Source organism: Macaca fascicularis, chromosome 12 (assembly GCF_037993035.2).
Source record: "Macaca fascicularis isolate 582-1 chromosome 12, T2T-MFA8v1.1".
In the NCBI taxonomy this organism is placed as follows: Eukaryota; Metazoa; Chordata; class Mammalia; order Primates; family Cercopithecidae; genus Macaca; species Macaca fascicularis.
Genome location: NC_088386.1, coordinates 36,378,501 through 36,394,103, shown reverse-complemented (window position 1 = coordinate 36,394,103; position 15,603 = coordinate 36,378,501). Strand labels below are relative to the sequence as shown.

At 33.0% G+C, this 15,603-nt stretch overlaps 1 protein-coding gene across 3 annotated transcripts in view; it reads left to right on the top strand.

Moving 5' to 3' along the window:
• LRP1B (LDL receptor related protein 1B) overlaps positions 1 to 15,603 on the top strand; it is a 1,954,889-nt gene that overhangs the window by 1,250,756 nt on the left and 688,530 nt on the right. For all 3 annotated transcript variants that reach the window (XR_012421093.1, XM_005573071.4, XM_015433154.3), the window contains exons 22-23: positions 6,741 to 6,941; positions 11,965 to 12,210. Coding sequence is in view for 2 of the 3 variants with exons in the window: in XM_005573071.4 (XP_005573128.4) it covers positions 6,741 to 6,941; positions 11,965 to 12,210 (447 nt within the window). In the remaining variant the exon portion in view is untranslated. The remainder of the gene's footprint in view (positions 1 to 6,740; positions 6,942 to 11,964; positions 12,211 to 15,603) is intronic.

Sequence of the window (15,603 nt, the reverse complement as noted above, 5' to 3'; positions counted from 1 at the left end):
CTTTAGCCACATGACATTTAGACTCCTCTTTGTATTTCACTTTCCCTTGCCTGTTTTCTCTGCCTATCCCTTATATTTAATTTAAAAATATACTTCTTGAGCACATAATATGTGTCCAGCATTGCAGATATTTTTCTCTTAATTAGTTTTGCTTCTTCTCATCTTTCTGCAAGATCTTCATAGCAATCTCTTCTGTCCCCAGTTTTAACTGTCACCTCTAGGACTCCAAAATGTCTGCCACTGATATTTACTCCCTGCTTCCAATCAATTTTTTTCCCAATGCAATGCTGAACATTCTACTTTCTCTTCAAAGTCAGAGATGAGTAAGAATTTCTCATTTCTGTTAGCATATTTAATCCCCTGTACACTCAGATTTAAAGCAGAAAGAACCCTTTGACACTTTGACACTTCTAACTTGAAATCATTTTCCAAGTCCTACTCCTACTGAGGTTACTTCTGCAGTATCTCCAACATCACCCGTTCCATTCTCTACTCCCATCTCATAATCTAAGGTTAAGCTTTCATTATCTCTCTCGCAGATCTTTGTGTGGCTGACTGTGTTTTTCCCTGACAGTCATTAGCTTCAATCCACACTACTTGCAGTTTTGGCTTTCTCTTACCTCTCAATATGTGACCTAAGCACACACTTTTAAAAAAATCTTTCAATCATTCAAGTTTGCTGAATCTTATAGACAGTCTCCATTGCTAATTCAAAAAGTGTCTCAATTTTCTTAACTATAATCAGATTAAGAAACACTTCTTGAATTAGGGGCCCCAAACTGCTTCATCATTGCTTTCTGAACAGGTCCCACTCTTTCCTGCTTTTATACCTTTAGGTAAGACTTTCATCTTTTGTGTGAATTTGATTAAACAAATAAGATTGAATATTCAGCATATAAAACTGCATATGTTCAAAATTACCGCCTGAAAATCACCCATTAAACTTATTATACATGGTTTTGTGTATATAGCTCTGAGGATAATTTGTACCTATAACTATATTATAAACAAGGTAATGTTTAGCATAAAATAAAAAGCAAATGTAAAAACTAGAATTTTATAATGAATTCACTTAGAGGTGGAACAAAGATCAGCATAAGAAAGAACTGATTCTTTTCTAATATCTATGCCCTAACACATTCCTATTGAGTAGCAGGAATAATCACTATGCTATTACATTTTTATTTCTTTGACCTGTTCTGTTTACTTGCTTTTGATTTTGCGTGGGGTATATGTTCGAATGTTAAGACTGTATGCATTAGGCAGCTGTCTATATTAAATGCTTTTTTCTTTATATAAAATTTTCTACCATCCTTCCAAACATTGTTCAGAAGAATAGCTTGGTAAAACTTGTTTCTCATCCTTCCAATCATACATATGTTCCACCTCCTTGAAAATGCACAACATTCTCTGATGGTTATATGGCTTTCATCTCATCCTGTTTTATATGTTCAATATTAGAACATTTGTCATTACTAGAGTTATTGCTCCACAAGATCAGGAATTTGTCTTCCCCATCTTTCTACACTCTTCAGTAGCAAATCAAGCATATAATACTCAAAACATATTTGCCAAATTGAATTGAAACCAAACACTGTTAGAGAAATAAATATGTAGGTAACACTAAAAGTTAGTAGTATAAACATTTTTTAAAAGATTAGTTTATAGACCAGTGTTCAATGAGGCATTATAATAATTTCAAGTAAATCCATTTAGACTTTCTCAAAGATTCACTTCATGTTAATATTAGTATCTTAATATAAACTGCCAGTCATATCCCAGAACAGAAATTATCCTATTGTAGCATGTGCTGTCTTTTTATTAAACTAAAAACAAGTTAGTTTACAAAAAGATAGATCTATTTCAGAACATGGTCAAGAGTTTAACACAAAAAAGAGAAACTCTAGAAGAGATTGTATCAATTTATTTTGGAAAACCAGCTTGTTTTCTACAATCATAAAAACTTAAGTTTTTCTATACCTGTTGACTTTGTAGTTATGTTTAACCAAATTTCTGGGTTTGGGGGATTTTTTTTTTTTAATTGTTGTTGTTGTTACTTATCCGTACTTATTTTCTTTTCTCAAAGGACAAAACCACAGTTACCAAAATAGAGTCTTTGACATGTAGTTATCAAGTTGAAAACATCGTTATAAATAAATGAGAAAATATTTTGTAGAGCTCAACTTCATACTAATTATCTAATATGGTTTTCAGCATCTTCTAAAAATGAATTAGTAAACACAATGATTTACTTGATTACTTCAATTACTCATGCACGTTTAAAAAACTTTAAAGATTTTTAGATATTCTATCTATTGGATACGTATTTCTATAATATGTTTTACTATTAATAACTAGTTATTTCTTATATATAAGGAAGGGAGCTTAAGCAAAGAAATCTGTGATCTTTGGTCATTCAAGATTTTGTTTCCAACGACTTGATTAGGTACTTGATTAGGTAAGGATTTATCTTGATACGAATCAGGTAAAAATCAATATGTTTAAAGTATTTTCACTGAGGCCATTGGCTTTTGGGTTTTACCTAATTCATGTTCATGAGTTAGAAATTCATTAAACTTATCATACCTGGTTCTCCTTCTTGTCTACTTTTTGGTAAGAACTAAAACCAAACATAAACAGGGAGAAGCAATTAAGCTTCAAACAGCCCCTGAAAAATCAATAGGAAGAGGCTGGCTGTTTAAGCTTGTACAATTCATTTAAACTATGTATTCATATTTATTCATATCTCTGGTGACATTATTTCTTTTAAAGTTTTACAGTCATCTGAATATCATTTTTGTTTACCTTTTCCAAGCAGTATTTATATCAGGGATAGCAAATAGCTTTACTGCTATTCTTACTCTAAAAGATTGATAATGATTTATAGATGTATCTGTTGAAACAAGTCTAAGGTCATTTTGGAGTCAGTAGTTGGGAATGCCATCATGGATTGGTGATGTGTCAGGGGGAAAACAACAACAACAACAAAAAAAAAAACAAAGGAAGTTGCATTTTGATAAACGAAACTAAAAATGGGAATTTGTATATTCTTGAACTCGAACTCTTGCAAATGACTTCATACAATTTAATGCTTAAGTATATAGAATGTCATATTTTTGACTGATATATTATGCATTGATCTTTTCTTTCTAACAAGGTTATAAGCCCCTTGGTTACAGGGATCAGGCTTTATGCTTTCTTATATTTCTGAAAGCCCTTAGGAAAGGGTAAGGCACAGAGTAACTTCAACATATAATTTTTACAAGAAGGCTGTTGAATCAGGCTTAATTGCATATGTGTATACCTAATCTTTTTTTTTAAAGGAGCCAATATATTTTGGAAAAGTTACGCAAGTATATGGTATAAGAAAAATAAAGCAGCGTGAGGAGTATTCCATGAAAAGTTCATCTCCCTCCTACAATGGGTTTCCAGTAACTAATTCTTTCCAGAGGCAACCAATTTAAACTATTTCTTGTGTATCCCTCCAGAAAGAATTCAAATACAAAGTCTATTCATGTACTTAAAGTGATAAATGTATGGAAATATAGTCATAGATATTGATAAATAGCTAACTCCCTTTCAACACATCAGAAAGGCTATATACACTGAGTTCTATGCCTTTTAAAATTAATTAACTTCGAAAATTAGTTTTCATTCACTTATGTAGATTGACACATTCTTCTTCATTCAAGCATATACCTTTTATGTATGGATGCATTGTAATGGATGTCACCAGGCTTGCAGTAATTATTTAAATTGTTACTTTCCTTTCCCTAATATATACAAAACAGCAGTAGATATCCTAGCATCTTTGTGCATTTGTGCAAATATATTTATGAAAACATTTTCTAAAATTAGAATTACTGTGGTGATGAGTTGACAGATGTTTCATTTGCTGGATTTCTTGACATTGCCCTGGAGAGAGATTATCACAATTTTCAACATTTGTGCTGCTTTTTACATCCTTGTCAGATCTAGTTTTGCATTATCCAACTTTTTGATATTGATCTAATAGAGTAGGAAGGATGTCAACTGGTTATTTTAGTTTACCTTTTTTAATTGAAAGGGATATTGAATATCTTGTGTCTGTGAACCGTTACTATTTCTTTATGAATCTTGCAGTTGGCTTGATTGTTATCTTATTGATTTAAAAGAACCCTTGTATGTTTAAAAAATATGCTTTTTGTCATATAATGAAATATTTTTTTAAATAGGATGAAATATTTTTCTGGCTTATTGACTGTCCACTGACTTTGTCTATGGAGTTTATTGTTGCAATATGGAATAAAATATGTTTATAAAATTCAGCTAACGTTTGTATTTTTATTCTTATTTTAAAATGATTACCTCTTTGTTATATCTAGAATATATTATAGCATAAGAAGCCAAGTAGAGATTCAGCTTTATTGTTTATCCTCCAGATTGGCTAATGAGGTGATACTGCATCATTAATTTTGTTCTCTGCTATTTAAATTGCCAACTTTTTCATATATAAAAGCCATATGCATAGATAGACCTATTTCTAATGTCTCTGTGCTCTTTAATTATTAATATCTTTATTGATATTCATTTGCAAAAAGTATTTTAACTACTATTACCTTAAACGACTTCTAAATAGTTGGAATATATACAATTTCTACTCATTAAGATTCCTTTTTTTTTTTTTTTTTTGGTAAGATTCTGAATGATTTTTCTAGTTTTTTAATTTAAAATAAGCTTGGAGGGTTTCATTAATATGGTTACTATTTTGAAAGGATTGTTTAAATTAAGAGAAAATTGTTATCTTTACTAATCCAAGACCAAATAATATCTTTATTCAAGCCTTTTTATCAGATTCTTTGTAGAATTTTGGATTTGTATAAATGTTATATAGTTCTTGTACATTTTAACTCAAAATACATTTTCATGATAAAATTTTAGTTGACCTTTTCTTCCAGTATATGCTCTCTCTATATATGAAATATATTTTTCTGTTATTTTTGAAACTAGCTACCTATTTTTTGAATTCTCAGTTTATTTAATTTTAATTGATTTTATAATTATATGGTTATACTAACATGTAATGACACTGTTTTCTAATATTATAACTCATTTCTAATATTATACCTCATTTCTTTCTATTACTTAATTGTGCTAGGTAGTATTTGCAGAACAACATTGGTTTTATTTATGATGTTAATACAAAAGTTTATAATGTTTCTCCATTTATATCAAATCTAGTGAAGTATCTGTCAATTCTTATTTTAAGAGTATTTTTATCAATGTTGAATATCTTCAAATGTATTTTAGTTATGGAACTGATTATATTTTTTTTATTTGACATAGTAATGTAAATAATTATTGGCCAGGCACGGTGGCTCAAGCCTGTAATCCCAGCACTTTGGGAGGCCGAGACGGACGGATCACGAGGTCAGGAGATCGAGACCAGCCTGGCTAACATGATGAAACCCCGTCTCTACTAAAAAAATACAAAAAACTAGCTGGGCAAGGTGGCGGGTGTCTGTAGTCCCAGCTACTCGGGAGGCTGAGGCAGGAGAATGGCGTAAACCTGGGAGGCGGAGCTTGCAGTGAGCTGAGATCCGGCCACTGCACTCCAGCCTGGGCGACAGAGCGAGACTCCGTCTCAAAAAAAAATAAATAAATAAAAATTTTAAAAAATATTAATATATTTTTATAAATAAAACATTTTTGCATATATATTTTAATTATTTTAAAATTTGTTTGCCTGTAAGACTTAAGAAGACATTTAAATACATAAATGGCTTTTGGATATATACAATGTAATATTTTCCATTTCGCTTGTATTTGCCCCACTTATTTTTATAAGATGCCAGTATATAGTCAGTCAATAACTAGTATTATCTTTAGGTACATTTAAAAAAATTTTTATTGCACCTGAACATTGCATAATCTAGAAAAGATAATTAATAAGAAGTCAGTAAAAGACAACTTCAAAAGGAGGAATAATTTGCAGTGAAACATTTACATAGACAACAATGCCAGGCACGGTGGCTCATGCCTGTAATCCCGGTACTTTGGGAGGTCGAAGTGGTGGATCACCTGAGGTAAGGAGTTTGAGATCAGCCTGACCGACATGGTAAAACCCCATCTCTACTAAAAATACAAAATTAGCCAGGCATGGTGGCACATGCCTGTAATCCCAGCTACTTGGGAGGCCGAGGCAGGAGAATTGCTGGAACCTGGGAGGCAGAGGTTGCAGTGAATGGAGATCGCACCATTGCACTCTAGCCTGGACAGCAAGAGCAAAACTCCATCACAAAACAAAACAAAACAAAACAAAACAAAACGGTAACAATGAACACTGATCTCTTTGTGTTTCACACTGTTACTCTTGAATCATGCTGGTTAAACAATAATTATTTTCTTTTTTTCTTCTAAAAACAAAAAATGCTATAAATTCTCTCTCTCTCTCTCTCTCTCTCTCTCTCTCTCTATATATATATATATATATTTTTTTTTTTTTTTTTTAAATAGAGCAGAGCAATGACTTGAAACTAAAGAAAATATCAAAGCTCAAACACTGAGAGCACTTTAAGACCAGGAGAAGAAATATTCAGATGCCGTCATGAAAATAAACTGTCAAATAATAAGCAAATAGATTTTGTTTTCTTTTGCAGAAGACAAGTAATTCTGCTGGTGACTGAAGACAATAATGGCTGCTCATTATCACAATGACCTAATCACAAAAATCAAACAGATGCTATTTCTGTTTTCTTAAGGGAGATGCATCAACAAAGCATGGGTGTGTGATGGAGACATTGATTGTGAAGATCAGTCAGATGAAGATGACTGTGACAGTTTCTTGTGTGGACCACCCAAATATCCTTGTGCTAATGACACCTCAGTCTGCCTGCAGCCAGAGAAACTCTGCAATGGGAAAAAGGATTGTCCTGATGGCTCTGATGAAGGCGATCTCTGTGGTACTGCATGTTTAATTGCACTGGCTTCTCCATGAAAACTACCTTTTAGTTCACTTGCTATTACTTGATATAGTAGCATTCATTCCTTTCTTTCCCTTTAAATGTAGCTTTTGGCACTGAACCTTATCTACATTTTTCAGACACTCTAAAGCTGCAGTAAAAGTCTTAAATGTGATGAGAAATTTCTGAAAATAAGACAGGAAAAGCTAGCCTATATTGAAGTCACTTAATTGAAGAGCTGTATTCATCATTTAGATCTCTGGATGGCCAATGATGTTCCCCTAGTTGAACTGATTATTTGTTAAATGAGTCACTCAGAACAAGGAAAACTTGTTATTCCTCATCTGTGGGATAGAGCTTACCACCACCCTACATATTTTGATAAGCCTTCTAATCATTACAATAGAAACTGATTTTTAGGAAGGGGAAGAGACTGGGTAATAAAACCAATTGAATATTACCAAATTTAATATAATTTTCCTGCAAGTTTTTAGTCTTCATACAACAGCTTTCTTTAATATGCCTTATCTAGTTAAAATAATTTCAATGAGCTTTGAAATCACGTCGACTAGCAATCTTTCTTACCAACCAGCACATACAAAAGAAAATTACATTTCCTTCTCTTTTGGGAGATCAGAGATTTAGTAAAGAGATTTTTTTAAAGTGTTTTCTAGATAATACTGAAGGTGACATCAATAGATAATGAAGAACAGTTTACAGAATGATAAGAACAATAATGAGATGACTTGAGGCTGTGAGGAAATGACTTTAGGAAATAATGAAGCTGACTGATTGAAAGTAGGAAAGACAACTACATTGAAGCCTAAAGTTATATTTTGACCTCAAATTAGCATTAATAGCATACTGAATGATATAAAAAAGGATGATTTTTTAACATATGTGGGAAATATGTTATGTGGGAAACACATGTGGGAAAATGTCTTTTTTTTAAGTCATGATTTTATAAAATAACCTTGAAACAGTGAATGCACCAGTCTTCATTCGATTAGGCTAAAATTATACAAAAAAATTCAGCCAAAAAAAAAAAAAAACAAAAACAAAAACTAAAATTGAGCAACAAAATTTATAAATAAAAGATGACAAACTTCGTTTTTCTGTATTCATTTCTTTCTTGCCCAGCTCATTCTTCATAGTGGTTGGTGAGAGGTTTGCTCATGAAGGTTGTAAATACAATTCTAAAAGAAATTATCAATACTCTTAAAAGAAAATATAATGTAATTATGGAAAAACTAGACTTCAACAAGCTTAAATTCTTTTCTTCAATTAAGTCATTTGAGTAGGTGACTTAATTTCTTAAAATCTTGATTTTCTTATAATTAAAATAGAGGCAATGGTTATCTATCAGGTAATCATGGTAATAATGCCTGATGCCCTACTGTTATTGAAAAATATTAGTACTTTTCTACCTTTTCCCCATCCTTCATGTTAAAGAAATAAAAGGCAAAAGACAGAAAGTACACCCATTGAGAGAAATGAAGACAATGATAAGAAAACTCAACCTTATTTTCCTATTCTTCACTTTCCAAATTAGGAAAGTAAAAGAGTAATGAGGGAATTTCCTCTTAATTCATTTCTTTGTCTACTTCAGAATTGAAAACCACTTCTTATCTAGCCATATGGTCATTACGTCAAGAGCTTTGCCCAAACATTTCAAAATATTATAGAGACTGAAATAGATTATAAGGAGGAATCTGGTGTGGAAGTACCAGAAGAGGTAAAAAGACAATTTTATCATGATTGCAGCATTGTGTCATATTGAACTACACACCCCACTCTTTCAGAGGTGAAGTCATGAAGAGTTAGAACAATGAAAACAGAAAGCAAATACTGGCCAAAAGATTAAACTGCCTTTTCCATGGTTATATGCAATGTATATAAGGAAAAGGAGAACCCAAGAATGTAAATCTTCTAATTCTAGTGAACAGATTTTTTTTTTTTTAGGGAAATTTTTAAATACTTTCAAAAGAAAAAGGATTTGCACTTAAGAAACAAACGAAAATAGACTTTAATTACTCTAAAATGGAGTTATATTGATCCTTGTTATAATAATATGTCAAAGATAAAGCCAGATGCTAACTAGTAAAACAGTAAGTAAAGATTTTATTCATTAGTAACTCTTGTTATAGAGAGTCCACTGTGAACTGAGCTCAACTTAATGAAACTAAAGACTGGAAACTTTTTGAAGGTTGGGGTGTGCTAAGGAAAAGCCACTAAGCAGGTTAAGGGGGCTGCTCCACAAGATTATGCCACCTGGGTTTGATAATTAGTGCTTAACTGGAGGGGAAAACAGACTTCTCTCATCTTTGTGACAAGAGGCAGTGGCAGCAAGTGAGAGTAAGACACCCACTGGGCTGGGAGGGAGAATGAGACTCAGAGTTACCTTCTTAGGTGTTTGCACTTCAAAAAGAAAGCTCTCGGCTCCTTAGAAGGCAGTTCTGGGTAGTAGAAGATTTACATCTCAAAAAGGCACACAAAGGATTTATAATTGCAAGCTTTCTAAAGTAACTGCTCTAAGAGGAGGTTCAGGACATATTTGCCTATTATCATGAACTTTCTCAGGCAGGCAATTTAATGTGGGGGCTGGGGTCATTCGAGGGACATACATTTAAACTGTTGGACAAATGCTAGTGATTGTTCAAGTCTCTCAGTATGTATTTTGGCCCAGGGGCATGGGGGTGGGGGGTGCGGTGGAGGTGAGGGCAGCAGGATGAAATCGTTTCTGCTGAGAGTCTGCAGTTTTTATTGGCCAAGGCTGAGGTCTAGCCAAGAAGAGGACTTAGAGGATCCTGACTAGTGTTTGGTCAAGAAGTCTTTGTCAGGTAATAAAAAAATTTAGAAAAAGTTGCAGGATTCATGACAGGTTTAGGGCTAAGTAAGAATTAACAGGTTCTAATTATGCAAATATTGGCGTTAAATTTATATATTCAATTTCAGATTTCAATGTGAATTTCATTTAACCTAAAATCTGTGACTTCATTCCACAGATAGTAATAGAAAGAGACACTTTGGTACTGAGAAAACAGTGACATTTGAAATAAGCTAAAAGCATTGTAACAATTTTTTTTTTTTTTTAAACCTCCTGGGCACAATGACATTTCTTTACAGTTATTTTCTGGGAAAAGAATGCCAATTGAACTAAAATGGGGCAAATACTTTGAAATGACTGCTGTTTTGAAATGCTTTTGATTATGGATGAGAAACATATTTGGAGGAACCAAGAGCTGAACCTGTTTTTTTCTTCAAAATAATACGAAACTTGAATTGCTAGAGAAAATAGTTAATATAATCATTTTCCTTTTCTTATTACTGTAGCTTCATTGATGGTGACATTATATGAAGAAGAGTTGACTCATACAGAGCTTTTAAAATGTAGATATGTTTTTAAAAGCCTTACATTTCAGGCCAATTTTTGTACTAGATACATTTTCATAGACAATCAGAAATATTTGCATTATATAAATAAATATTACTGCAATTTACCAATTATTAGACAATAGTCTTTTTAGTATATCTCAAAACATACACAATTCAATACGGTTTGAAATCCACTTGAAAATATTTTTAAAGCCAAGAAAGACCAAGCTTCTTTCAGCCTTATTACTATGTATCTAATGGTACACAGTGGTAGGTAATGATGTGGTTTCAAAGACAGTTATCTGCCATTTTCTTTAAGGTTATAAGAGTGTCATATTGAAATTTTCTCAAATAGACAATTCTGACTAAAATGTAGGATAATGTGTGCTTTTATGCAATTTTTCGACTTTAAAAAATTCATCAAATATTTTTTTTTTTTTTTTTTTTTTTTTTTGAGACGGAGTCTCGTTCTGTCGCCCAGGCTGGAGTGCAGTGGCCGGATCTCAGCTCACTGCAAGCTCCGCCTCCCGGGTTCACGCCATTCTCCTGCCTCAGCCTCCCGAGTAGCTGGGACTACAGGCGCCCACAACCGCGCCCGGCTAGTTTTTTGTATTTTTTAGTAGAGACGGGGTTTCACCGTGTTAGGCAGGATGGTCTCGATCTCCTGACCTCGTGATCCGCCCATCTCGGCCTCCCAAAGTGCTGGGATTACAGGCTTGAGCCACCGCGCCCGGCCTTCATCAAATATTTTTAACTCGTTACTCAATGTTAGGTACACACTGGTAAACAGAAGAGATATTTTCTGTACCCTCATGGAGCTTACAATTTGGTGATGAAGTAGAATAATAAATAAATATATTTAAAGGACAGCTGTATATTTAAATGCTGTTTAAAAAGCTAATCTTTTTTACAAACTAATCATATTATCTATATAATAAATCTTATTTTCTGTGTAATCAATACTATTGCTCATTATTTCAGCCAAAATACCAGGACAACTTTTTTTTTTCTTTTTAGTGTTTTGCTTATGATGTCTCCATGGCGTCATTGAATGAATCCTACTAACCAATATGTGGGGCACAATATACAATTCACTTAAAAATAAATGCCCACAGCCAGTAAAGGATAAAAAGTAATCCGTTCTACATTATAACTCCAAAATAGACTGTACAAGTGTTGCAAAAGATGCATAGACATTATGTCTATATATTCATATATGTGTATATGGATATACTTGTTCATTTATTAACATCAAGATATGTCTAATATTCAGATCATCATGGTATATACATCTTTTTTGGAAGACCTCTACAAATGATTTTGCACAGCTGCTAAAAGGCTCAGCATAATCTTTCCAGTTGTGATAGAAACACTGAGCTCACTTTACATTTCTGGGGTAAAGCAAACTATACTCCCAAGTTTTATAGAAATGAAAATCTTCCATTTACAATTTCTATCATATAGAATTAAATTTGGCCTTTGGATGAATTCTATCATCTTTTCTATACCAATCCCTGAAGAAAAAATAAGCCAAAGAGGGCTTTCTTATCTTCGTTTGTAGGCTAATTGTAGGCTTAGAGAATTGAGTTCAATGATTAGTATTTAACTGAGGAAAGCAATTGATAAGACCTATAATCTGTCCCTCTAGATGAATGTTCGCTGAACAATGGAGGCTGTAGCAACCACTGTTCTGTTGTTCCTGGAAGGGGAATTGTCTGTTCCTGCCCTGAAGGACTTCAACTCAACAAAGACAATAAAACATGTGAAATTGTGGATTACTGTAGCAACCATCTAAAGTGCAGCCAAGTGTGTGAGCAGCACAAGCACACAGTTAAGTGCTCATGTTATGAAGGTTGGAAGCTGGATGTAGATGGTGAAAGTTGTACAAGTGTTGGTAAGTAACTGTTTTGTGTGTGTTGCTATATTTAAGGATAGATCTTGAAAAAACCAAACCCCAAAACTGCTTCTGAAAATTAATAAAAGGATTCAACTCATTTTAGATAAAGCATTTAACGATTATGTATTACTTTAGACCTACTATAAAATTTCTGGAGAGATAATATAATAATCCTTACCTTTGCAATCCATTGAACTGTTACCATCAGATTATTTTTTTCCTGAAACATTGATTTTATTATAGTATCCCAGATGGGCTTGTTTTTGTATATGCAAAAGCATTTGCTTTGTTTCTCTGTGTATGCTTTTTTAGGGGGTCCTACCCCACATTCCCTGTTGTTATTTCTACTGCTCTTGAAAATTTCTTGCTCTGGTTGAGTTTATCTTCTAACTGCTTATTTAAAACATTCTGCGGATTCTCTAGGTGGTTTTTCACAGTGGGAAAGGCAAACAAAGGCTTTAGATTAGGATATTCAAACTCTAATTGTATAACTTATATTCATTCTGTATGTGACCCTAGGCAGGTTACATAATACTTTTGAGCCTCAGTTTTCTCATTTTTCAAGTAACATTGCCCATTTATAACCATTTCCTGCTTATAGCATGTTGTAAGAATAGTATGAAGGACTTGTTACTGTGCCACACAGCCACAGAGTGTTTAAAGAAGTGTCACTTTCCATCCACTTCTCTAGATTCTTAGTCTGCGTCCACAGGAAACTTAGAAGTCCATGGATAAAATTGAAGAGATTCAGAAACTTTGTTTGGGAAAATATTATAGCATTATTTTAACTTCTAACTGAAAGTTAGTGTTTCTTTCCATTGTGAATGTATGCCACAGACCACCAAAGTCATTAGCAGCAACTATGAATTTGCTGATAGAATTAATAGACATATTCATATCCCATTATAGTTGCTGCACATATCTCAAAATATCACTTATGTTCAGGCTTTGCAACCCACTACTAATTCAGTAGTGGGACTCCTTGGACCCACTGCTGGATCTTATTATTGAATATACTAATAAAATCCTCTCTGTGGGGGAATATCTCCTCAACTTCTCCTGAGATAAAAAAGAATTAGAATAATAATTAAAATACTCTATCAAATGAAGTTTGAATTTCATGACATCAAAATAAATATTTAAGTAAATACATTTATTATTATAGTCAAACATTACTTAATTTCAATAACTGCATTTCAATGTTTTCTCATCTATACTTTTAAAAAAACTTTATTCTTACTGTTTTTGCACTTCTAAAAACTTTCTAGTATTTGCTAGCACAACAGGATGACTATAGTAAAAAATAACTTAATTGTACATTTTAAAATAACTAAGAGTATAATTGGATTGTTTGTAACACAAGGATAAATGCTTGAGGTGATGGGTACCGTATTTACCCTGTGTGATTATCATATAATGCATGCCTATATCACAATATTTCATGTAACTTGTCATAGGTAGTGACTAACTGGGGCCATTGACACAGGGGGTAAAGGAATTTACCAAGACAGTTGTGGGTAAAGAAAGGCAGATTTATTAGAGAAAGCATGAAAATACATTGCAAGGTTGCAACAGGCAGCACAGCAGAGACAGGGCTGTCTGCAAAGAGGCAGGGACTGGAAGAACATTTTATATGGTGGTGCTGGAGGGAGCTACTTGTGGAATGAGGTCATTGTGGCCACAGGACAAGGAGGTCGTTGTTTATGATGAGATTAGCCACCTGTCCGAAAGATTGTTCATTGTTCTTCCCCACTTGGAGCCCTCCCCAACGTGGAGCCCCTTTCATATTGTTGCTTTCTTATCTATCAGGCCTCCACATAACCTAGAAATATGCTACTATAACACCTACTATGTACTCACAAAAATACAAATTAAAAAAATTATTAAAAACCACAACTTTCTGCGGAGTCCACGTGCTTCATCAGACTGCTAAGAACCCATACATTATGAACCTCTGTTCATTTTGTTTCTTCCACTTAGACTGTACTTTCCTCGCTTCATCTCCAGAAATCCTGGATATTCTTTGAGACGTACTCACTCAAGTCTTTTTTCATAAATCAAGTCTTCTTCCAGATATCCTTACTTTCCATTTATTTTTTCTTTCTATGTCTAGAATATATTGTTCTTGAATATGTCTGATCACATTTTTAATCGGCTGTTTTATATTCCTAGATATCTTCTTATTTCTTATCTTCACAATAAAATAATACAAACCTTGAGGTTAGAATTCAGGTCATAGACTTTTCTCTTGTGTTTTAAATAATATCCAGTCCACTTCTGGGAAAATAATATACAGTTAATAAATAAATATATTCTTTCAGATATTATTATATTATTTTAATCTTTTACTTTAAATTTTGTTTTGTTTTGTGATTATTTCTGTAGTAGTTTTCTTATGACCATTAAAATTTGAGTCCCACAGCATAAGTTTAGCAGATGTTTATTCTACACTTTCTTCTTCAATATTCTCACACAAAGTAATCAGCTTGAGAGGCTGAAAAGCAGCAATTTGTTGTGACGCTAATAGTCATTTCGTTCGTCTGTGTGTTTCAGATGAAAAAGCAATAGATCAAATATTGACCTCAGACACATTTGTGATCATATTTCACAGGAGAATTGGCTCCAGATGTCCAGATGTTTGTTTTGGATACACATAACAAAATGATTGAATGTCTTAGAGTGCTTATATATCATATGAAATAAATTACAACTTACGTTTAATGTTAGAGTAATTCAACATTCAAATACAGGTGACCAGAGACAGAGATAACTCACCTAATGGAATTGACCCCTCTGCCCTCAGCTCAGAATAGAACTGCAGGGGCAGAAAGGAGGTGTTTGCTTTCCTCCCCATTGTAAGGGTCGTAGATGACTCTCCTATAACAAAGACCAGTTAACAAGAGAAAATCATAGCAAATTTATTTGATCATAGTTTTTTGTTTTATTGTTTTAAAATATAGCAATTATTTATTGATAGATAATTTGATTAGTAGAGTTATAAATACAAAAAGGAGGAAAGATTACCAGAAAGAAGACATTATTTCTAACAAATCTTTAAGAAAATACTGATTATTAAAATGGCTTTTATCTTATAAGTATTGCATATACAGTTTTAGCTCCTCAGAGCCCTCTATCAATAAGTCGCCTGAAATAGTAAAAAGTTTGCTACTGCAGCCTTGGGGAACATTTTTTAGTGTTGTGTTGGTGCTTCTCTGACAAAGCGTGCTTTTAATCAAGACAAACAGTCCCATATTTATGTAAATCCTAAATTCCAAGTATAAGCACTGCAATTGAACTGACGGACTGGAATAAAATAATAAATCCTTAGATTAACTATACCATCTTCTCACAAATTATTTGAATTTCATAAAAATATGAAGTGTTAGCATA